At 43.1% G+C, this 26,225-nt stretch overlaps 1 protein-coding gene across 5 annotated transcripts in view; it reads right to left on the reverse strand.

Moving 5' to 3' along the window:
- The window catches only part of fhit (fragile histidine triad diadenosine triphosphatase), a 188,258-nt gene that overhangs the window by 100,552 nt on the left and 61,481 nt on the right, over positions 1–26,225 (reverse strand). For 4 of the 5 annotated variants that reach the window (XM_085405462.1, XM_085405466.1, XM_085405465.1 and 1 more), the window contains one exon: positions 6,002–6,126. In XM_085405462.1, the coding sequence (XP_085261588.1) occupies positions 6,002–6,107 (106 nt within the window). In that variant the 5' untranslated portion in view covers positions 6,108–6,126. Of the gene's footprint in view, positions 1–6,001; positions 6,127–19,414; positions 19,588–26,225 lie in introns of all 5 variants that reach the window. The other variant, XM_085405464.1, reaches the window with a different exon arrangement.

Genomic DNA, 26,225 nt, shown 5'->3' on the forward strand with positions numbered 1-26,225 from the left:
AATTTCTATATATTACTAAACACAATAAATGCATGTACCAACAAGGCCTTTGTGAATGTGTCATAAACAGTGAAAGATTTCAAATTTCAGTATGTGTTATAAAAGTAGAGCGAAAACTTTGACAGAGAAAGCTAGCAGAGCCCTATGTAAAGCTCTTAAAATATGACCTTTTTTTCTGTTGTTAACCATGAATTGCTAGCAGATTATTGCATTGTGCTGTGTTGATCCACGTTCCACAAAAAACCACTGTAAACTGGCTAAGCACATAAAGGTTGGACCAATTACCAGCAACAACCACAGGCTTCCAGCTATAAAACAGGACACTCCCTCAGCAGCTACTTTTCACATGTAGTTGTCAAGCGCTGAGATATTACACAAAGCACATTAAAAACTGGGGAAAGAACTTCAACAGTTTCCCATAGGCTAACACAACGCAAGTGGAAGGTCTTGGCTGTAGTGGTGCATATTTTCCCTTCCTCTGCTCTCTGGTAAATGAATTAATTAAACGAAGGAAAACTCTAGGAAAGTTGGTCCGACCAGCATACGTAGCCTTAGCGTTGTTCTCCTTCGCTATAACAACTCAAGTTTGCAAGCACTAAACAATCCCATAGTGCCACCTACTGACATTCTTTGGGGGCAGCAGTTAATTTTCATGAGGCAAATTTTAGGTGGGTTACATAAATAATTTTAATTAATTAATTAATTAATATATATCTAATATATACATGTAGCTCAAATGACTGACATTTTACTCTACCCTGTAAAACTTTGTGACATGTGTATGTATCTTTGCAGATAGTGTAACTAGACTGCTGACAAGATCAGACAAGCCTCAGGACAGATAATTAGTCGCTGCACTGTGCTTCACAGCTCACCAAGGCCGCCTGCATAATTTATTTTATTTTTTTCCAACACATTTTAAACCAAATCTTTGGATCCACTTCACACTTTTGAAATAAATAGCAAACAATAAATACATAAATCATTCAATTAAGTCAGTCAGAAAGAAAAGAAGCTGTATTAGCTGTGTCAGTACACACACACACACACAAATAAAACACTGCATAAGTTTTTCAAATGCTGTCAAATTATCTTGACATTTCCTGCAGCTTCTGTACGACATTGGTGGCTTTTGAAGCTGTTTTCATACAATCAGTATAAGAGGCCATTGCTTCCCTGTCGGGTGGAGTCAGAGGCAGTTCTAGCTGAACAGACTAAACGGCCGGGATCATATGGTATTCTGAATTTTTTCTAATTCAAAGCCAGCATGGGTGATGATTGGGCTCAAAGTGTACAGTCATGGTAAAAAAACAAAACCAGTATGCTCTTATTCACATCTCAGGTTTCAAATATCATTCTGAAAACTGTCTCGTCATTACCAGGTCTTACAAAAAAAAATCAGCAACAAATCCATGAAACATCCTACCTCGTCATTATCAGCTTAACTAAAGCTAAACTGAAACACAAAAGCAATGTGTGGAAAAACTACAAGGCCGATCCAATACAGCAAATCTGGATAATAAGTCCATTCTCTGATCCTGTGAGTATTACCCTGTAGGCAGTGCAGAGCTTGGACAGAGCTGAGATGTGACTCTATATTCTGGACATCTAGAATATGCCTACTCTGATAAAAACCAGCAGCCCTGAGTAGCGTTGCAGGCCTGGCATCTTACCAGCCACACCCACTGCGGCAGCTCCCGTCTTGATCGGTGCATCTAATTAAAAATTACACAATAATCAAATCACTTGAATTGCACTTGTCTAACTCTATTTTGTTCTGCTATTTAACAGGGGGGACATGGAAAAGAGAAGGGTCAAGTCCTATAGGCATGACCCAAAGAGGACTATCAGTGATTATCAGTGGTCATTGTCACTGTGGGCCACTCTTTTTATGATATTGCCGCAGCGCACAGCTTTGTTTATGCACAGCTTTCTTCAGGTCACAGAGTTTCAATGAGATTGAGGTCTGGACTTGAGTGTAACATTCACATGCGCTATTTATGTAACGCATTTGTGTATATGCACTATTAGTGAACGAGGGCCATTGATTTAAAGGTCTTGTGTTTTTTTAGATGTAGCTCTAAGCTAAGCCTGTCATTTGGAAAAGCCTTCCAAATAAGCCGCTTCAGTCTTTTACTAATTAAATTTGTGGTATGAATGTGTAACATGCTTAATGAGGCCCTAGAATTAAAATGTACCTATTTGAATTTTTGCACTTTCTCTGAGACAAAATCTGAAATCAAGCGCAATTTCTTGATTCTTTTTAAGTTATTTTTTTATACTGAATAATGGCATTGAGTCATATGTATCTTATGTCATGCTGTATTGTTCATCTGATTTACCTATTTTTCCAACTTGCCATATTAACATTATTACGTAGTGGTACACGAAACTGACGGAGGGTGTACTTTCTTTTTACACCGTTCTTGTGTACCTCTCTATCACTCTATTTGTGGAAGGAGAGGAGAGTGATGGAGGAGAAACCCGTGCTACGTCACCTCACAGATGACCAAAATGAAAATGCTGTGTGTGCTCACACATAGTTTGCAAGAACACCACCAAACTTGAATCCCAGCCTCTCTAGGATATCAACCCCTGCTGCTTCGTGGACATGAGATGAGCCCGCAGTTCCCACCGTCTACCACCGCCACCTGCAATGCTACCACCGAGCCTGGACACGAACACGTAAGGTAGCGCCGCTACAATTAGACACATGAACCAGGGGCTTCATAGTCCTAAGACTATGCTTTCTCCTCACCATCTACTAGCCATCCTGTTTTCACGACTCCTCAGGACAATCTGGCACGGAGTGCTAACAGTGACCTTGGGTCTTTGATTCCAACATTTTGCATTTCTGTTCAGGACTTTCTTTGAAAGTAGGAAATCATTTATGTTTTTCTGAATTAATTATCTTTAGTTCTTTGTTCCTTTTGGTGTTAGTTCCCATTTGTGTCCACTCTGTCCTACTCTCACCTCCGTGTCCTGTCATGAGTCTCTCCACGTTTTTTTTTACCTTCAGTCTCTCTACTCAAGTCCCCGTTGTCATGTCTCTGTGTCGTCTGTCAATGTGGCGTTCTGTGTTCTCTGTCTTGTCAAGTTCCTGTCTTTAGTTCTTGTCTCTGTGTTTATCTCTTCCTGTTACTGTGTCCATTTCTCTGTGTTTTGTCCTTTGGTCCATTAATATTTCTTTGTCAGTCTACTGTGACTCATCTTCCACCAGTGAAATTACAACCTTTACATGCTGGTTTCCTGTATTGTTAAATAATGAATTAAGTTTGTGTGGAACCATCCATAGATAGCTATATATTATGAAATTATCAAATCTATATGTCATAATATTCTGAGTAACATTTATATTTAAAAATTGAATTAATATCGCATTATTCAAACTAAAATCGATTCGAATCAGGAAATCGATACATACAAACCATACACGACAGCAGCTCTCACTGCCATCTTGTAAACCTTTCCTTTCTCTCTTGCTGCTATCCTTCTGTCACAGATCACCCCTAAGACCCGTCTCCATGTTTCTTCACCTCTCTTGTGCTCTTGTGTCTGTGGCTTTGGTAGGTCAACCCTGGGTAGGTAACTCATCTACCTTCTCTATCTCTACTCCTTGTGTCTTTGCTGTTTCTTTCATGCTAAGACAGAAATTAAATAGCATACTTTCGGCATTGATGAGTGACTATGTTCAGTTTTACAATACTAGTGTACAAACCCTTACACACAGTTTTATATTATCAGATTCTGCAGACCAACACCACCATGTTTGTCTCATAAGGACAGGAAAGAAGAGAATACGCATGTTTATTTTTTACAGGTTTCTATACTGAATCGAAATAGGTTTCATATCCATTCATTTATAAATATTTGGTGAAAGCACTCAGAAGTGCATCTGCTACTGACAGCTAATGAACAGGAAGTCAGCAATTAAAGATAGAATGCTAACACGCTAATTCAAAGCATCAACTGAAAGTTGGAGATGCCCAGAGGCTTCATGTACGATAGCCATTTCCACCTGATGTACTTTCAAGTACCTTCTGCTCATCACCTTGCACACTGAACAGCTACTGACAACTCAGGCAAAATGTAAAAATTCATTTATGATCCAGTTTTAAGTGAACAAATACAAAATATTGTTTTTATTCCAGAATTTCTACTTTCAGAATTTCAGATTAGTGAGGCTAGTCTGAAAGTGGCCAAATTCTTCATTGAGATAAATTAGAAAATGTAAAATGCAACGATTTACAGGATTGGTACTCAGTAGTAACTGTCATGGAACCATGCTTTTTAACTGCCCCGACCCAAGGGCAGGCACTGATGACAGCGTAGCATTGAGGAAGTTTATTTATAGTGCAGGAGCATGGTGGGGACTTAAACTAACAAAACCCAAACTGGTAGAAACTAACAAAAGAACATAAGGAAAGTAGAAAACATTACAAAAACTGGAATGCCGGGAAGGAGGAGCCTGAGACATAAATACAGAGGATGATACAGAGGATGGCATGCAGACAAACGAGCACAGGGCTTAAATACACAGAGGGATAGCAGGGGAATGAGACACAGGAGGAGAGCACAGCTGGGAGTAATCAAACATGATGAGACCAAGGGGAAGCAAAACTGAAAACATGAACATAGGACAAAGTAAAACAGGAAACATAACACAGAGACTTGACAAGGGGAGACAGAGCTAACAAGGAACACAGAGACAGAAACCAAAAGACTAGAAATCACCAAAGAACTAGGGAGCTAGAAATACAGCAGTCCCTCGTGTATCGCGGGAGTTACGTTCTAAAAATAACCTGCGATAGGTGAAATCCACGAAGTAGCCAACTTTATTTTTTTACAATTATTATAGATGTTTTAAGGCTGTAAAACCCGTCACTACAGACTTTATACACTTTTCTCAGACAGGCAGGAACATTTTCAAATTTTTCTCTCTTGTTTAAACTCCATCCATCCATCCGTTCGCTTCCGCTTATCCTTTTCAGGGTCGCGGGGGGCGCTGGAGCCTATCCCAGCTGTCATAGGGCGAGAGGCGGGGTACACCCTGGACAGGTCGCCAGTCTGTCGCAGGTTTAAACTCTCAAAGTTCAAACCGTAAAGTTTTTGTAGTCCAGTATTATAGAAACCAAAGGGCCCCACGGTTGCCTTAGACAGTGCAAAACGATTCGTCAACATTGTTGTTTGTTGGGGAGAAAACTTACAAACATACAGTACAGCACTTCAGAATCACACTGCTAGCAATCACAGATTTATGTAAATTTGACAACCTGAACGCACCCTGTACTGTACAAGAGACACGGCATGGAGGAGATTGATTGACAATGCTCCACAGCCAATCAGGACGCAGAACACAATGCGCTGTAAAAAACAAACAAACAAACAAAAGCATGCAAAATTGCACAAAAAAAATAAATCCACAAAACAGCGAGGCTGCGAAAGGTGAACCACGTTATAGCGAGTTACCTCTGTACTGCAAACCAAAATCAAGAGACCAGCTGTGAAAACGTTTGATGAAATTAGAGATCAATGATAATACAAAACTCAAAGCACTGGTTCGCAGTCCCAGGAAAGTAACAATCTGTGCTCTGCAGGAATGTTACGACTCTACAGACAGGGACATGCTTAAAGAGACTTGTGTGGATGTTTCAGACATGCATACTGGTGTCATACTCAGAGGTGGGAAGGAGCAAAGTACAAATACTTTGAAAAATACTTTGTTACTGTAATTAAGTAAAATTTTAAAACTTTACATGAGGAGTGCCAGTTGTCTGGATTAAAATCATTTTCATTAATGTTGTGGTGCAAGCCGTAAAGGCACCTTTTTCACAGAAGAAAAAGAAAAAACAGTGTCTTTGTCCATCGCTCTAATAAAGCTAACACAACAAAGTGTGTGGACAGCCCCAGGGAAAGAAGGCTCTGAAAGGTGCTAAGAAACAAACCCGCACTGCAGCACACAAAGCTAAACACCTCTAACCTGTAAGTAATGAAAAGATACGTCCGGGCACCACAGGCTTCCTGTTGACCAGTGCGAAGGACAGCTCAGTCTGCAGGAACACAGCCGAGAGCTTGATGAGATGCTGTCCGAAGCGTAGAGTTGCCATGTGTCACTGACTGCCAGGCCTGGAAGAAATGCAGGTGCAGCAGGTTGTCAGTAACATCACACTAAACAAAGCTTCTGTTCACTGGCTGTATTTATGGTCTGTCCCAGGCAGAGCCCTCTTTTTGTGGGCTCTACCAGAGTCTGCTTTGTAACTGAAAGGCAATTTTCCAGCTGTAATTTTCTCACATTTTGTTTGGTTCTATTTTGTGTGTTGATTTGTAGGTATTTGAGTATTTGTTGATTAATGATAAGTGGGATGTACTGTGGCATAAGATTTACCGCTAAGTTTAACTTTGTTTGCTCCAGATGTGGTAGTTGTGTAGTTGTGGTAGTGTACACACAGGGCCAAACCTCGGCTTAGCTATTCTCTGAGTGCACGTTCAGAGCTGAGCTCCATATATTTCTGGTCCTCATTAATACTGCTAGTCTGATAAAACAGAGCTGAACTTAACTGAAGTTAAAGTGGAGAATTGTAGGCAGTGAAAGATACGTCTTTTTATTGTTTATTACAAACAGCCAGAATAGGTTTCATGGTGACTCATGTTCTTTTTTGAACAGAGCACACACACAAAGCCACTTTCTTTTTATGCTGTCTAATATTGTTACATACCAGTGAAAATGTCCATTAATATACTGATATTAACTCGGAGACATGCATAATGTGTTCAATCAATTTCTGAATCCCACAATATGTAATAATGACTTAAATATGCTGGAGCAGCCTGATGTGTACGTTTAAGGTGGCACATGCATTCATTAATGCATGTGTGGTTCAGGATCTGACAGTAAGTATATGTTCTGCAACATGTCAACGGTAACACTTAGAATTCAGTTTATATTCTTTTTTTTTTTTAGTGGAATAATTTATAATAAATCAGCCCTCCTTTGAATAAATAATGCGTTCCTGCTGTGTTGTTGGATTGATCCAAAGATCACTCCAATTTACACATTGATCCACACACTAATCCTGATATAAGAGCATCGGTTGTATTGTTGGGAGGTCAGTGATCCCTCAGCTGCTGTTCACTGATCTGAATTTCCTTTCTGTTTCAGCACAGAAAGACACAAATAATAATATGCATTATTAACCCTTATTACTTTGGTTAGCAAGTTTCATTGGTTTGTTTTCACCCACTTATTTGCTCCTGATACACTGATGACCATTATTTAAATGAACTGGCTGCATTTTTCTATAAGATGTGTATTTCCTTACCAATCCCAATGGTCCACTTCTGAAATGTGTGTGTGTGTGTATATATATATATATTAGGGGTGCAACGATATTCGTATCAATATTGAACCGTTCGATACAGTGCTTTCGGTTCGGTACGCATATGTATCGAACAATACAACATTTGTAATTTATTTTATCAACTTTCCTTCTGACGATGCTGTCTGTGTTGAGCGCTCAGTGAATCTGCGTTCGACTACTCCGCCTAGGCTGCACTGTCGAGCGCAGATCCACTGAGCGCTCAACACAGACAGCATAGTCAGAAGGAAGAGCGCAGGGCAAGCTAGCGAGACAGAAGTTAAGCTCTACTTGCAAGATGGACCTCCCCCACTCTCATTCAGATCTGGCGTTTGGAATTATTTTGGTTTTCATGTGACGTATGACCCTGAAGGTAAGCGAGTCATGGACTAAAGTAAAACAGTATGTTGGATGTGCCACGCAATGCTTAATTACATGGGTGGGAACTAGTGTGTTAGCGCAGTTAGCTCGTTAACGTGTTTGCCGTCTAGCCCCATGCACGGGGCGATCGGCGGTAGCTCGTTAACGGAGATTTGCCGTGTTGTGGCGTTAAGGTCATTTCAACGAGATTAACCTGAAAGCACTAGTGGGAACACAACGAATATGACTGCACATTTACGCCGACATCATCCTAGTGCAAAGACAAAAACAACAAGCATGCTACTAACTTTAGCCGAGTCATTTAGACAGCTGTTAGCACATGATTCTCCTTATGCTGCTGAGAATATAGCCCAGAAGAAGCGGATAGTATAGCTTTTATTTTGGAAAGAGACATTTCTCTGTAATAAACTCTCTTTTCCAAAGATGAGTGATTCCTCAATCAGATACAGGGCTTGCAATATCGCTAGCCCGACGTCCTGGGGCTAGCGATTTTTTCAGTCGGGCTACCAAAATCTATCTCTTCCCTGCCCGTCGGGCTATTGTAGGAAGGAAAAATATATGTCAATGCTTTTGCATTCTTTCAGAAATGTAGCTGGGTAATTATGTCATTGGCATCGGTGAGCCACTGTCAATATGTGACATATTGAAGTCGCGTTTGAATTTGCGCTTGTTTTTTGCTTTCACTTTGCAATCGCGCGAACTGTGTATAGAGAGCGACAGCACTGATCTGTGAGTGATGATAATTTGTGCACCAATTCCTCTGACATCGTCTTATTAATCGTTAGCTTACTATGCAAACATGACAAGTGAAATCTTCCGCAGCTTAAACATGTGAGAGGTTGATCGCGCAGAGAATCGCTGAGCTTATGTGAGTCCGTGTGTAAAAGCAGCAGTATATATATTTTAGTTCTGCTGAGCCAAATAAGACAGGTCAGGGTGAAGAAGTGACAGCCAAAGAAAAGCTTACCACAAAACGGAGAAGTTATGACAAATCAGACTATAAGGCAAAAAGAAAGTGCAGCTTTATGGTTTCATGGACAAAAGAATTTCTGTTGCTGCAATATGACGAGCTAAATAACCAGGGCTGCACATAAGTGGTCCGCAGGTGCGCATTCGCTGTCAAAATAAAAAACACGCACAAGGGTTAGGGTTAAATTTAAAAACTGTACTTTTGAGTTAAAATATATATTTATAATTTTAATAAATGACAAATTAAAAAGGCATGAACATTTTTTTTGTATCGAAAAAATATCGAACCGTGACACCAAAGTATCGAACCGAACCGAACCGTGAATTTTGTGTATCGTTGCACCCCTAATATATATATATATATATATACACACACACATATATATACACACGCACACACATATATATACACACGCACACACATATATATATATATATACACACACATATAATAAATCAATGCATTGTAAATAAAGACATGCATGTACTGGTGACACTGTGTGCTGCCGGTCCTTTCTACTACACCCACCTACACTCTTTCATAAAAATCTTAGCAAAGCAGGAGGGGAGCCCTGCTGTCAGTGATGAAGCAACCTGCTAATGCATAATCTGGGTAAGAAAAGAGACTTTCATTTAATTAAAGAACATCTATGACAAGACTTTCACTGTGCAGTCCCCTACATCATACTCGGCACAAATAGGAAAAAAGGTCGTGAAAAGAGAATCTTATTTAGATTCAATTTTCTGATTGGAGATAAGTGAACAATATATCTGTAAGGCACACTTATCACATCTTCAGACCAAAATTACATGTTGACAAAAGGATAAGTAGATCGCTAATGGAGTAAGTGGTAATACAAAGACTAGAATAGAATAGAAATATCCTTTATTGTCCCTCACTGGGGAAATTCAGGTGTTCCGGCAGTAAAGTGACAGGCAGATGGAGCATGCAAAAAAAGTGAAGAATATTAAATTAAAAACAAGAAGTAAGAGACTGTACAGTTATTAAAAATAGCATAATCAGATAATTTTTTCAATGTAATAAATGTGCTGTATATTTGTGCTTAAAACAACAACAACATACTTTTAAAGAAAATGGAAAAACTGTGCAAATGCCAGCAGGGATGTAAACGATTTATTGTGTTTGTTGTGAGCAGTGATGGTTACAAAGTCTAACGGCTGCTGGGAGGAAGGACCTGCGATAACGAATATCTAGTCCTTGTGAAATTCTCTCAACTCATAATGATAGTCAAACCAAGACAGTTAGATGGAAATCATTGCAATGCTCTCTTATTTAGCCAAGAAAGGGTTATGCTGTCTTTACCATCCATGTATATAACCAGTGTTGGGAAGGTTATTTTTAAAATGTATTCCACTACAGATTACAGATTACATGCTCTAAAATGTATTTTGTAACATATTCTGTTATGTTACTCAATGAGAGTAACGTATTCTGAATCTTTGAATTACTTAATATATTATCATGCTGTTTACAACTACATGAATGTCCTATTGCTGTGATTTATTACTATTACTGAAGGTTACTCTCCACACCAACACCAACCAGATGTTTAAATCTTAATATAATGAGTAACAGTAGGTGGACATTAGGTAAGGCTGCACTTTTTGCAGCGATCTCGTGTAGAAAACTATTCAGCGCGCGTATATAAAACAGGTCCGCGGCTCCGAACCGTAGTAAAGGGACCTCTGGCTAATACGTCGAAAACTAGCTTTACTTTGTTGTCTGGGTCACTTTGCTAGCGAGAGACAGAGAGAGGCGTTGAAAGGCTGCTCCAATGGAGCTTATTGTTTCAGAGGAAAACATGAACACAGCGTACAGTCGAGTTTCTCCCTCCCTCGCTCACAGACACATAACAGGTATGGCAGTCCATTCGCCCTGCAGCACAGACTACACTGCCCACCAGGCTACATTCTTTAGGGTGATGCCTGTAACACTCTGCCTATTGCCTTCATATTAAATCATTTTTTGAATAGCGGGCCCAACACTCTAAAGGAAAAGAAAGACAACGCAGGAAATTTCACACCTTGCTTTCAAAAACACACACTCCTCATTCTGAATCTACACAACCCGGAGAAGAAAACACACCTGAAGACAGTCAGGAGAAATGGGTTAAGAACTTTTCAGACAGGATTCTCACTGAACCTGAAAAGAGAGTATTAGCCAAAGGACTCAATTTTGCCATTTCCCCGCAACAGTTGCCCATAGTGGACCTCATCACAGCCACGGAATCTGCCATACGGATTAATAAATTATCACAGACAGAAGCAGAGCAAATCAGGATGAAAGTCTCAGCCACACTCTCCAGTGCCAAAGTCCCTCCATCCAACCTCACAATACAGGAAAAGAAGGCCGTCGCTTCCCTGAGCAAAGACCACAACATCACTGTTTTACCAGCTGATAAGGGAAGATGCACCGTGGTCCTAAACACTACAGATTACCACACAAAGATCACTACTCTCCTCAGTGACAACAATACCTACGAAGCCTTAAAGCGAGACCCCACAAGCAGCTACAAAAAGAAAGTTATAGCTTGCCTTCAAGACTTTGAAAAGGACAAAATCATTGCCCGCCTCACATATCACCGCCTTTACCCAGGGGATGCCATACCCTGCATCTATGGACTTCCTAAAATCCACAAGGAAGCTGTCCCACTCAGACCCATAGTCAGTAGCATAAACTCAGCCACTTATAACATTGCTAAACACCTTGCTACCATCCTTGCTCCTCTCATGGGGAACACCCCACACCACATCAAGAACTCCACCGACTTCACCGACAAGGTCCAGAAACTTACCCTGGATCCAGATGAAACCATGGTGTCCTTTGATGTAGTCTCTCTCTTCACTTGCATACCCACCACGGAGGCCGTGGAGACTGTCAGAAAACGACTACAAGAAGACAGCTCCTTGGAGGACAGGACCAACTTCACACCCGATCAGATCTGCACACTGTTAGACCTCTGCTTCACCACTACATATTTCAAATACAACGAAGGCTTTTACAGACAAAAACATGGCTGTGCCATGGGCTCCCCCGTGTCACCTATTGTAGCAACCTTTACATGGAGGAAGTGGAAAGGAAGGCTCTTGGCTCTTTTAAAGTAAGAGTACCCAGCCACTGGTACAGATATGTGGACGACACCTGGGTCAAAATCAAGACACAAGAAGTGGAATCCTTCACTGCGCACATTAACGCTGTGGATAAAAACATCAAGTTCACCAGGGAAGACAAGACTCAGCAGTCCATCTGCATCTTAAGTATAAAGGTCACTCTTTCGAGGATGCCAATGTTCACATTTTGGACAGAGAGGACAGATGGTTTGAAAGAGGAGTGAAAGAAGCATCTATGTCCACTGTGAGCGACCATCTTTGAACAGAGGCGGGGGTTTACGACACCAACTCTCTGCCATCTATAATCCAGTTCTGAGATCCCTTCCCAGACGCCTTAACGCCCACTCACATCCTGGGCCATCTGACCTCAGGAATTCGCATGATAAGGTGGGGCCAGGTTTCACAATGAACTCACCCGAAACTCTGGCTGATTGGGACCCACACCCAGTTTCACACCTTGGCTCAGGCGATTAGAGGATCATCAGGGGGTCCTTTTGTCCCTCTGTGGGGGGAAACTCCCACTAGGTTTATATCTGGGACTCTCCACCATTTGACCTTAGAACTGAAGAAGCTTCTCGGATGAGAGGTGAAACGTTTTCAAGCAACTTAAAGAAGTCCAGATGCTTGTCTTTGCAAGCTCCTTTGACCATTTTTTGAATAATAATTTTTTAAAAATATTTTGTCTGGTCATTATGCGGCCGCAAGTAGAGGTAACATGGGCCATGAGACTGAGACACAGACATTAGAGCAGGGGTGTCAAACGTATGGTCAGCGGGCCAGATCAGGCCCGCAAGCAGGTTTAATCCGGCCCGTGAGATGATTTTGTAAAGTATAAAAATGAGCAGCAATTTTTCAATAAAGAAACTGCTGTTCAAATTGTGTCCATTGGATGGCGCAATAGCAATTGTGAGCTACTTTGTTTTGCCTGTGAAATTTAAACCTGATGTGCTTTGGCACCCTCATTGCCCCAATATGTCTCTGTCAAAAAAGAGAAAAGTGGATGCAGAGTGCAGAGTGTTCCAAGAAAAATGGTCATCCTCCTATTTATTCACGGAAGTGAAAGCTGTAAGTTTGGTGTGTTCCCAGCATGTTGCAGTGCTGAAAGAATATAACCTCCGTCGCCACTATGTGAGTCTTCATGCCAACAAATATGACAACTTTCAAGGACAGCAGAGAAGAGTGAAGGTGAATGAACTGTTGGCGGGTCTGAAGAAACAGCAGCAGACATCAGTGACACTGCAGTGAAAGCTGGCTACCTCGTTGCTAACGAAATTGCACTAGCTTCCAAACCATTTAGTGAGGGTGAATTTGTACAAACATGTATGATGAAGGCATCGGAGATTGTGTGCCCTGAAAAGCGCCAGGCCTTTGCAAATATCAGCCTGACAGGAAACACGGTTGCCGACAGGATTTCTGATCTTTCAGTGGATTTGGACAGACAGTTGAAGCCAAAAATAAAGTCATTTATTGTGTTTTCAGTTGCAATTGATGAAGGCACGGACATTACAGATGTTGCACAACTGGCAATTTTCATCCGCGGAGTTGATGACACATTGACCGTCACCGAGGAGTTCGTGGAGTTGGTACCGATAACAGATACAACGACCGCAGCTGATATTTTCACCCCACTCGTCGGCGCGCTGGACAGGGTCGGAGTGGACTGGTCCCGCGCTGTCAGCCTGGCTACAGATGGTGCGCCCTCAATGATCGGGAAGAAAGCAGGCGTTGTAAAAAAGTTCAGAGATAAAGTGCAATCTGCAAATGCAGGACATGATTTTTGGACTTTTCACTGTATTTTGCACCAGGAGGCTTTGTGTTGCAAGTCACTGAAAATGGATAACGTCATGAAGGTGGTCATCCAAACTGTTAATTTCATCCGATCCAGAACCCTCAATCACCGTCAGTTTGACAGTCTTCTCAGAGAGAAAGACCACATCTATGTTCAAGAAATTGAACAGTTTATGGGAGAAAAGGGCAAACCAGTTTTAGAATTTCATTCCGCAGAATGGATGCAGGACCTTGCATTTATGGTGGATGTTACAGAGCACCTGAATAACTTGAACAAACAGCTGCAAGTTGTCACGCAGTATTATGACAGCATCCGTTCTTTCAAGTTGAAGCTGTTATTGTGGAAGACGCAGCTCGCTGGTGGTGATGCAGCTCACTTCCAAAGTGTGGCAGATATGAAGCAGTTCAAAGATAAAATAACGGGACTGTTACTAGAGTTTGAGCAACCATTTCAGATTTTTGGTGAACTGGAGAAAGACTTCAAAGTTTTGTGCTCGCCGTTCACCGTGAATCCCTTTGATCTGCCCGTCCGGATCCAACTTGAAATAATAGACTTGCAGTGTGACTCGGATTGAGTGTGACTCCTGAAGTTAGCTGCCGCTCAGGATGTGAAGCCTGATATTGATGAGCTGGTGAAAGCTAAAAGATGCCAGGTATCAGGAGTCAAATAAACGATGCAACCCCACTGAAAGTGCTGCATGACACACCCTGATGTAGTTCTGTGATCTGTGATATACTTCTGTGAATCACTGAGGCACTGTGTGCTTGTGTGTTCTTTGTCCTCAGAATTTTCAAATAACTTGAGGTGTTTTATGATTAATAGCTATGTTGTGCTTTTGGACATACTGTCCTCAGGCTCCAGCTTTATGTTTATATGTTTTTATGTTGATGTGAGAGTGTTTCTAATTGATTATATTTGATTTATATATTTAACTTATTCTGTGGTTCTTGTACTTGTTTGGGGAACAGCATTTCATTATTTTTATCTACATTGCTGCCTGCGAAGTGACACTCTGATGTAGTTCTGTGATCTGTGAAACAGTTCTGTGAATCACTGAGGCACTGTGTGCTTGTGTGTTCTTTGTCCTCAGAATTTTCAAATAACTTGAGATGTTTTATGATTAATAGCTATGTTGTGCCTGTACTATTTTGAACATACCGTCCACAGGCTCTAGCTTTATTTTTATGTTGATTGTATTAAAACAAAGAAAACAATCTGAAGTTGTTGTTTTTAAGTTATATATACAATGGTCAAAGGAGCTTGCAAAGAAAAGCGTCTGGACTTCTTTAAGTTGCTTGAAGACGTTTCACCTCTCATCCAAGAAGCTTCTTCAGTTCTAAGGTCAAATGGTGGAGAGTCCCAGATATAAACCTAGTGGGAGTTTCCCCCCACAGAGGGACAAAAGGACCCCCTGATGATCCTCTAATTGCCTGAGCCAAGGTGGGAAACTGGGTGTGGGTCCCAATCAGCCAGAGTTTCGGGTGAGTTCATTGTGAAACCTGGCCCCACCTTATCATTCCTGAGGTCAGAGGGCCCAGGATGTGAGTGGGCGTTAAGGCGTCTGGGAAGGGATCTCAAAACTGGATTATAGATGGCGGAGAGTTGGTGTCGTAAACCCCCGCCTCTGTTCAAAGATGGTCGCTCACAGTGGACATAGATGGCTTCTTTCACTCCTCTTTCAAACCATCTGTCCTCTCTGTCCAAAATGTGAACATTGGCATCCTCGAAAGAGTGACCTTTGACCTTTAGATGCAGATGGACTGCTGAGTCTTGTCCTGTGGAGGTGGCTCTTCTGTGTTGTGCCATGCGCTTGTGAAGTGGCTGTTTGGTCTCTCCAATGTAGAGGTCTGGGCATTCCTCGCTGCACTGTACAGCATACACCACATTGTTAAGTCTGTGTTTTGGGGTTTTGTCTTTCGGGTGAACCAGTTTTTGTCTGAGCGTGTTGCTGGGTCTGAAGTACACTGGGATGTCATGCTTGGAGAAAACTCTCCTGAGTTTTTCTGATACACCGGCTACATAGGGGATGACAATGTTGTTGCGCCTGTCCTTCTTATCCTCCCTCGCTGGTGTCTGGTCTTCTTTTCTTTGCCTCTTTGCTGACTTTAAGAACGCCCATTTAGGATAGCCGCACGTTTTGAGTGCTTCCTTTACATGTGTGTGTTCCTTCTTTTTTCCTTCAGGCCTTCGAGGATGCCAATGTTCACATTTTGGACAGAGAGGACAGATGGTTTGAAAGAGGAGTGAAAGAAGCCATCTATGTCCACTGTGAGCGACCATCTTTGAACAGAGGCGGTGGTTTACGACACCAACTCTCTGCCATCTATAATCCAGTTTTGAGTTCCCTTCCCAGACGCCTTAACGCCCACTCACATTCTGGGCCATCTGACCTCAGGAATTCGCATGATAAGGTGGGGCCAGGTTTCACAATGAACTCACCCGAAACTCCGGCTGATTGGGACCCACACCCAGTTTCACACCTTGGCTCAGGCGACTAGAGGATCATCAGGGGGTCCTTTTGTCCCTCTGTGGGGGGAAACTCCCACTAGGCTTATATCTGGGACTCTCCACCATTTGACCTTAGAACTGAAGAAGCTTCTCGGATGAGAGGTGAAGCATCTTCAAGCAACTTAAAGAAGTCCAGACGCTTTTCTTTGCAAGCTCCTTTGACTACGATGACGTGGATGACTGAGAACCTTCACAGATATATATACAATGATTTTACCAGTCCGGCCCACTTGAGAATAGACTTTTCTCCATGTGGCCCCTGAACTAAAATGAGTTTGACACCCCTGCATCAGAGCATCTTAATGCGTGTTTTGTTTGGGTTTCCACCGGCGTGGAATTACCAAAAATATAATTACATCTGAGAGAAGGTAAAAAGACTCGAAATCCAGCCATTTTTGTTTACTGTCACGGGTTACCAGGGCAAGCCGTGTGTAAAGGATTTAGGACACGGAGGCTGGACCAGGCGACGCTGAAGGCAGAGACACGGAGGCTGGACCAGGCGACGCTGAGGGCGGAGACACGGAGGCTGGACCAGGCGACGCTGAGGGCGGAGACACGGAGGCTGGACCAGGTGACGCTGAGGATGAAGACACGGAGGCTGGACCAGGCGACAGTGAGGGCGAAGACACGGAGGCTGGACCAGGCGAGGCAGAAGCTGAAGAAGAGGCTGCTGCAGGCGAGGATGATGAAGCTGGACCAGACGAGGATGAAGACTCTGAAGCTGGACCAGATGGCATGAAAGCCGGAGACGGTGGCGCTGCAGGTGACGGCGTGGAAGCCGGAGACGGTGGCGCTGCAGGCGACGCCGTGGAAGCCGGAGACGGTGGCACTGCAGGTGACGGCGTGGCAGCCGCAGGTGGTGGCGCTGCAGGCTGGACGGATCCCTTGGACCCTCCAGCGACGACAGGAGACGAAGGCCGTAGCGGTCCCTCGGACCCTCCAGCAGAGACAGGAGACGAAGGCCGGAGCGGTCCCTTGGACCCTCCAGCGGAGACAGGAGACGAAGGCCGGAGCGGTCCATCGGACCCTCCAGCGGAGGCTATCACAAAGCCAGCAGGCACGGAGTCCTCTAGCCGACCGTCGTTTCCTCCCCACAGACGGCTCCGATAGGCCAGGCAAAACCACATCCGGCGGGTCGGGCAGCGAGGCAATAATGGCTGAGAGAAGGTGTGGTGTGTTGTGGAGAAAGGCCTGCATGGTCGGGGTAAGTGATTCCAATAGCCATGGAAGGCCCGAAAAGAGCCGTTGTAGCCTGCTTTCAACGGCGCGGCAAAGCTCTTTCGGAGGGTTTTCCAACCACAGCCCGAGGAGAATCTCCACATTGTAAGTGATGTCGTCCCGGAGCTCCTCGGACTGATTCAGTGCCGCTGGGTCCATGGTGGCTGGTTTGTACTGTCACGGGTTGCCAGGGCAAGCCGTGTGTGAATGATTTAGAACCCAGGAAACGGCAGCCAGTGTTGGGGAGTAATGGAATACATGTGCCGCCGTTACGTATTTAAAATACAAAATATGAGTAACTGTATTCCGTTACAGTTACCGTTTAAAAAGGTGGTATTCAGAATACAGTTACTTTGTTGAAATAAATGGATTACACGGTGGTACTTCCCTGTTTCATATTGTTGCGGGTAAGGACTGTTTGGGTTTTGTTTGACAGCTACATTCTGTTGTTCCAGGTGGCAGCGTTACGGTTGCCATGGTTACAGGGTGACGCTCTCTCTCTGCGTGTTTCCTGGGTGAGAGAGCGCCTTTTTGTTGTTGTTGTTGTTGTGCTAAGCTAATAGGTATAGCTCTAAAGCATGCAGCCTGATGGGCAGTGTAGTCCGTGCTGCAGGGAGAATGGACTGCTGTACCCGTTATGTGTCTGTGAGCGAGGAGGGAGAAAAAGGAAAAGTAGAGCTGTCATCGAGCAAAAACGGGAGCTGGAAGCATGTAAATATAATAATAACCACTGCAGCCAAACAGAGAGCCTGATGAGCCCAGTTTGAGTAAGCTGTTAAGACTCGACTGTACGCTGTGTTCGTGTTTTCCTCCAAAACAATAAGCTCAGTTGGAGCAGCCTTTCAACGCCTCTCTCTGTCTCTCGCAAGCAAAGTTGACCCACACAACAAAGTAAAGCTAGTGTTTAGCTACAAGCCTGACACGGACCGGAGGTCCCTTTACTACGGTTCGGAGCCGCGGATCTTCAGTAACAGTAATAAGTCACAGCAATAGTCCATTCACGTAGTTGTAAACAGCATGATAATATATTAAGTAATCCAAAATATTCAGAATACGTTACTCTCATTGAGTAACGTAACGGAATACGTTACAGAATACATTTTGGGGCATGTAATCTGTAATGGAATACATTTTAAAAGTAACCTTCCCAACACTGACGGCAGCTCTGGTACAAGTGAGTTTAATAAACAAATGTAGATACAAACAGAAATGGCAAGGGTGAACGTGAAACAGGAAAACCTAAACTGGGCAAAACTAACAAAACTAACCAGAAACAAAGATGCAGGGAGGCACAGTGAAATACGCGGGATGACGGACGGAGAGACGCAGACGAACCAGCAACTACTATGACAGAAGACATGACTTAAATACACTCGGAGAAGAAGGTAGAAAATAAAATCAGTCTTTATGCGGATGATGTGTTATTTTTTCTCCAAAACTCAAACTCTCTGGGGTAATTGCAGTGATAAACTCTTTTGCAAGAGTTTCAGATTATTCAATAAACTGGTCAAAATCTACAGTCCTTCCGATTAATTGCTCCTTCCATAATTCTTCTTCTACACCACTGCAATCTGGAAATATAAAATAAAAATTTAGGTAGTAATATGTTTCTCCTAAGCTTACAGATTTAACTAAATTAAACCATATCCCACTTTTAAAGAAAGTAGAAGGCGATCTGGCTAGATGGAAATGTCTACCCATATCACTCATGGGAAGGGTTGCCGCTATAAAAATGATGGTACTACCAAAAATTATTTATTCTCAGTGATCCCGACTAAACCATCACAAGATTGGTTCAGATCTCTAGATTCGTATATGTCTACATTCCTTTGGAAAGACCACCTACAAGCTTAAAAACACTACAAAAGACCAAGGATAATGGAGGATTAGATCTACCTAACTTTCAACAGTAGTTTTTAGCCAACAGGCTTCAGTTCATCTCAGGATGGTTAAAACATGGTAGCACCATGCCCTCCCAGGTTTTAAATGGACCTTAGAACACACACACAAAAGCAATACATATGAGCGGGCGGAGGGAGGTTTGGGGTCTTCATACACCCACGTTCTCTGTTGTAGGTCGGGGCGGGGGGAGAAGTTGGCCGTCTGATTGGGGTCTGGGGTGTAGGGCCTCCCTGCTACTGCGGAGTCAGGGGCGGACTGCTTGTCTCCACCCCAGGGAAAAGGGTAAAACCTCCTGGGTGCAGTTTCCCCCTCTGGAAGCAAGGGTACCTGGACCTGGGGTAGAGAGTATGTTTGTGAATGAATGAATGAATGAATGAATGAATGAATGCTTTATTGGCCATATGCAGGTTGCCCCACAGAGGAATAGGACACCCCCCCCGACTAACACACACAACAACAAGACAACACAAGGGAATACAGTCGGAGACCGGCAGCGTTGGGAGAATAACACTGAAAAAATTACACAACATTGGGAAAAGTACAAGAGGAAAAAAAGAGACCTCTTCACACGCTGGGCAACCTATGGGAGGACAGCATGAGAACAGGAAACAAAAAAACTCCTCTGCACAGAGAGCACATTAATGTCCACATCACAACATCAGAGCACATGACAAGCCACAGGGGATGGATAGGGGGGTGGGGGGTGATTCGAAGGAACACAGCAGTCGTCCTGCACCATGCTATCATTTCAGCGCGGCACGCAGACCCGCTGCCTTCCCCCACAGGAACAAGCATCGAAGGCGTTTGGAAGGGAGGGGGATGAGTGCGTGCTTATCAGTGTAAGTGTATGTGTGTGCGTGTCCATAGTTCAGCTGAGACAGTGTCCTTCGCTGTATCAGGCTAAGTAAACAGTCCTCCAGCCGATCCAGGTGTCCTTCATGGGATGGGAAGAATAGTCATCACACAGTCGTTATCAGGGAGTTGTTTTGGTGGGCTCCAGCCTTGGGCCTAGCAGCTGGCGCCGTGGTGTCCAAATGTTGAATATTGTTGATTTCTCCTTTATGCGAGCAGCGAATTTAGCACTCTGACACTGGGGCCTCGATTTCCCGTTGGAGCGCTGCGAGCCTCCCCATGATGGTATCAAGCTTCTGTTCCGTGGTGTTGTCATTCTTTTGGTTCTGAGACCCCACAGCTGCAGTGAGCCGTTCTGCGATGTTATCCAACTTTCGCTCAAGGGTGTTATTGTGAGCAGGCCCCTCTCTGATGTATCCCATCATACGCTCAATGGTGTTAGTTTGAGTCTTCACGGCAGCTGTAAGCGTCTCCAAGGTGTTAACCATGCTGCGTTCGGTGTGGGAGGCCGCGCCTCGTCCCATCGCTTCAATTCCAGCGGTCAGCTTAGGGGGAGTTTGAACAGCTGGTTCCGCTCTCTTATTTCTCCGATAAGTCAGGGCCAAGCCAGCTCCGATCAGCAAGAACCCTGTTATCATGGTTCCGAATAGGTAAATATCCTCAGCGTCCTCGATAGACAGTCCCGCCAGGCACAAGATCCTCCAGGTTTGCCACCCATCCATCGTGTATCCGGCAGGGAAAGTCCCTCCAGGGCACTCGGGCTCTCCCGAGCCCAGACTTCTCGTTGAGAAGAGGGTGTCAATAGCATTCAGAGACCAGTTGATCAAATCCATAATTCTCTGTTAGGTTTTAGAGAACGACAGTGAGAGACTGTTCCAGGGAAAAGTAGTGCACGCGAGACAAGACAGGACACAAGAGGCTAAGCAGGGAAGATAAGGGGAAGGAGGAGAGGAGAAAAGTGCGACCGCCTTCGCCGAGAGCCGAGTATTTGTGGAGTGTGATTGTGTGTACAGTGTCTATTTATGTCTGTCTCCACATGGGTGAGTGCTGAGTATTTGAATACAGGGAGTGCAGAATTATTAGGCAAGAAGAAGTCTGCATCCTTCAAGAAAAACATGATTTTCATGCAGGACAATGCTCCATCACACGTGTCCAAGTACTCCACAGCGTGGCTGGCAAGAAAGGGTATAAAAGAAGAAAAACTAATGACATGGCCTCCTTGTTCACCTGATCTGAACCCCATTGAGAACCTGTGGTCCATCATCAAATGTGAGATTTACAAGGAGGGAAAACAGTACACCTCTCTGAACAGTGTCTGGGAGGCTGTGGTTGCTGCTGCACGCAATGTTGATGGTGAACAGATCAAAACACTGACAGAATCCATGGATGGCAGGCTTTTGAGTGTCCTTGCAAAGAAAGGTGGCTATATTGGTCGCTGATTTGTTTTTGTTTTGTTTTTGAATGTCAGAAATGTATATTTGTGAATGTGGAGATGTTATATTGGTGTCACTGGTAAAAATAAATAATTGAAATGGGTATACATTTGTTTTTTGTTGAGTTGCCTAATAATTATGCACAGTAATAGTCACCTGCACACACAGATATCCCCCTAAAATAGCTCAAACTAAAAACAAACTAAAAACTACTTCCAGAAACATTCAGCTTTGATATTAATGAGTTTTTTGGGTTCATTGAGAAAATGGTTGTTGTTCAATAATAACATTATTCCTCAAAAATACAACTTGCCTAATAATTCTGCACTCCCTGTATGTGTGCATGGGGGTGGGAATGGATGTTCGTATTTCTATGTGCATGTTTGTCTGTGTCTATATGTCAGGTCGGGTATTAGACGCCACCTCTCTAGGGACATCTCAGGCCCTCCAAGGTATGGAGGTCTATCTCCCCTCACCACTCTCCCTGTCGGTGGCTGACACCCTCAGACATCGGTGCGTTGGTGGTTCTTGGTGTTCTTGGTGGTTCCACTTTGTATAATAAATCTTGGTATAGTAAATCCATTAATCCATTGGGCATCTTTCTTGGCCTTCAGACAATAATTCTGATGGTAAAAGAACCAAATGGGACAGGCGGCAAAAAAAAAAAAAAAAAAAAGGAGCAGCAATAGAGGCCCGGAGTCAAAATTTTTTAATATTTGGTACAGAAGCCTTTGTTAACAATTACAGAGGTCAAACGGTTCCTGTAGTTCGTCACCAGGTTTGCAGGAGGGATTTTGGCCCACTCCCCCATAAAGATCTTCTCTAGGTCTGTCAGGTTTCGGGGCTGTCGCTGAGCAACACAGAGTTTCAGCTCCCTCCAAAGATTTTCTATTGGATTTAGGTCTGGAGACTGGCTAGGCCACTCCAGAACCTTAATATGCTTCTTATGGAGCCACTCCTTGGTTTTCCTGGCTGTGTGCTTTGGGTCATTGTCATGTTGGAAGATCCATCCACGACCCATCTTCAATGCTCTGACTGAGGGAAGGAGGTTTTTGCCCAATATGCCACAATACATGGCCCCGTTCATCCTCTCCTTAATACAGTGCAGTCGTCCTGTCCCCTGTGCAGAAAAACACCCCAGAGCATGATGTTTCCAGCCCCATGCTTCACTGTAGGTACGGTATTATTGGGATGATACTCATCATTCTTCTTCCTCCAAACACGGCGAATGGAGTTAAGACCAAAAAGTTCTACTTTGGTCTATCTGACCACATGACTTTCTCCCATGACTCCTCTGGATCATCCAGATGATCCCTGGCAAACTTCAGACGGGCCTGGACTTGGGCTGACTTAAGCAGGGGAACCTTCCATGCGATGCAAGATTTTAAACCATGACATCTTAGTGTATTACTGATAGTAGCCTTGGAAACCATGGTCCCAGCTCTCTTCATGGCATTGACCAGCTCCTCACGTGTAGTTCTGGGCTGATTCTTCACCATTCTTAGCATCAATGGAATCCCACAAGGAGAGATCTTCCGTGGGGCCCCAGTCCGAGGGACATTGACAGTCATCATTAGCCTCTTCCATTTTTTTTGACAATTGCTCCAACAGTTGTTCTTTTTTCACCAAGCAATTGCCCCGTAGCCCTTTCCAGCTTTGTGAAGGTCTACAAGTTTTTCTTTTGTGTCTTTTGACAGCTCTTTGGTTTTGCCCATACTTAGACTTTGGCTGATTGTGGGGTGCACAGGTCTCTTTATGACAGCTAACGACCTCAAACAGATGCTACTAATTTAGAATCATGAGCAGAGTGTAGCTAGACTATTTGAAAGCAAAATAACAGGTCTTTGAGGATCAGAAGTCTGGCTGATAAGCAAGTAATCAAATACTTATTTGACACAGAAATTCAAAAATAAATTGTTCAAAAATCATACAATGTGATTTCCGGATTTTTCTTTTTAGATTCTGTCTCTCACAGTGGAAATGCACCTATGCTGAAAATTGTAGATCCCTCCATGATTTCTAAGTAAGAGAACTTGCAAAATAACAGGGTGATTAAACTGAACTGAACTAAAATGAATCAAATTGAATTGAACTGACCTGAGATGCTAGAGCAATATGTGTAACAAAGAAAATCTCTATTAAATACTAAATATATATACTAATATCCATCCATCCATCCACTTCCGCTTATCCTTTTCAGGGTCGCGGGGGGCGCTGGAGGCTATCCCAGCTGTCATAGGGCGAGAGGCGGGGTACATCCTGGACAGGTCACCAGTCTGTCACAGGGCCAACACACAGAGACAGACAACCATTCACACTCACTTTCACTCGCACATTCACACCTAGTGGCAATTTGGATTATCCAATTAACTTATCCTCACAAGTCTTCCGCCCACTGTCCAAAGACATGCAACTTGTGGGGATAGGTTATACTAATATTATTATTATATATATTACTAATATATTCTTTGAAGTTAGTTCATTTAAACTAACAACCCTCTATCTTCTGTACTTCAGTGTTTCTAAATTTTCATTGCATTCCACGACCACGTCCACTGGCTCAATCACTCCATTTTGGGCAAAAACATTAAAATTATAAATCAAATATGTACAAATAGACACACAAAGACTGGCAAATCTTTTTAAATATAGAACATAGTAGAAATAATAAAAACACACCACTAAGTCACACTAAGTCAGCCCTGAGCTTATCTAATGTGGGACAGGAAGTACATGTCATGGTCCTGGGCCCGTGACCCAGCGTTTTGAGTTTATTGTTATTATTTTCTAGCTTCTTCTGATTTTGTGTTAATTCTTATTTTGAATTAGTTCTTAGGGTTTGGTTCTTGTGTTTAATGTTTTAGTGTTCTCCTTTCTGTGCTCTGTTCGCGTCCCTGAGTCAGTATTGTAGAACAGCTTTTGAATTTCCTGTTTTACTTTGAAGGTCTGTGTCTCGTCGTGTCTAATTAGGTTCAGCTGTGTTCCCGGATTACCTTGTGTGTATTTATAGTGTGTGCCTGCCTGTGTTCCTTGTCGGTTCGTCTTTGTTATTTGGTAATCTCTGCGTCTCTCTGCTCTCCATTCTGCTCTTCATTCCCTGCGTAACCTCCTTATGTTTTCCCCTGCAGTTATGGTTTCGTGTTTTGTTTGTTATTAGTTTTCCCCAGTTTAGGTTTATGTTTAGTTCTGCCCTCGCCTCTGTAAATAAACTCACTCGCATCACCGCCGCTGTCTGCAACTTGGGTCCTCCTTCACTTCACCACACAACTGCTGCCCCAGCCAGACACTACAGCCCTTATATAAAAGGGACCGGTACTGTCAATAAAGACAAAAAATTTGAATCGATGTCAGATTAATGCCAACACCAAGACACACATACAGATGTGCACAGGTGGCCTTAACGCACACCAACAGCCCAAAGGTGTCACCAGGGTTTCCTCACAGTATGTGTGGAATCAAAACTCACGTTCAAACACGTTCTTAATGTGAGCCGTATTCTCAGGAGGACCCGCTAGGTGAAATAAAATAACAAAATCCAGCGTACACCCAGGAGGCAACATGACTGAACAGATACAATAATTCAATTTGCTGTTCAGTTACATTCACATTCATGCTTTCCCTCCTTTAATTAAACGCTTGCACATGTTGGTGCTGAGCAGATGCAAATACAGTCAAATAAAATCCATCCCAGCGCCCAGTATTCTTCCTGATTAAACAAATGGGGGATTTGATATTTAGCATCAAGCTTTTGTGTGTGTGTGCAAAGCAAATCAGTAATTTGCTAGCATGAAATGACATTCAAAGCAATATATAGTTAACAAACTGAAACTAATGAACACATTTCAAGGGAGTCCAGAGGATGAGAATGAACGCAGCAAGCAGACTCAGCTTCGATATCAGTCACACATTTGGAACCTGTAGACATCAAACACATAATTACAAAGGATTCCTACATTTTTCTGGTGTGATGACATGACTGCAGGTTGTTGCGTACACACACAACCTGAAGAAGCTATCCATCTATCCATCACCTGTAATCTGTTATTTAAACCATCAAACTGCTAATGTTGTTCATGAAAAAACATACAGTTGAGTGTTAAGTGTCCAAGTCTTAGCTGCGGGCACCTCAAATTGTCAGTTTTTATTCTGAGAACTTGATAAAGAACCAGAAAGCATCTGTGTTACCAAATTAGTGTAAATGGCCTTCAGTTGAGTTTTAGCAGAGAGCTTGAAAGTGATTGTCCATTTACTTTAATGTAATGATGAAGAGTTCTATCGAAAAATACCTAAAATAACCAGTACTTTGGAGCATAGCGTACTACCCTGCTAACAGCATGAATTTACCCATGAGCAGTCTACTGGACACACTTGATGTTATTTGGAGTTGAGCCAGTGTTCTTACATGTCTTTGTTTTACCCTTGAAAATACTGGAGCCTGACTAAGTGACAGAGACCACTAAAAACAAGATCACCCTGAGCGTGCTGTCAACACAGGTCACAATCATACCGTGTATTTCACAAATATTTGTGGGGAAAATAAAAGAAAGGCCACATGTATTCTGTGCATGTGTTTATCTGACGTGAGACTCCATGGCAAGCAAAAAAACCCAAACCTGTCCCTGTGCACATGCACATGAATGAAAGCGAGACAGAGATGTGCAATCTTTTCGTTGGATATTGAAGATT

The sequence above is a fragment of the Rhamphochromis longiceps genome, linkage group LG5 (genome assembly GCF_057381845.1).
Source record: "Rhamphochromis longiceps isolate RC_006_pf linkage group LG5, R_longiceps_female_GT1.1, whole genome shotgun sequence".
Classification (NCBI taxonomy): Eukaryota; Metazoa; Chordata; class Actinopteri; order Cichliformes; family Cichlidae; genus Rhamphochromis; species Rhamphochromis longiceps.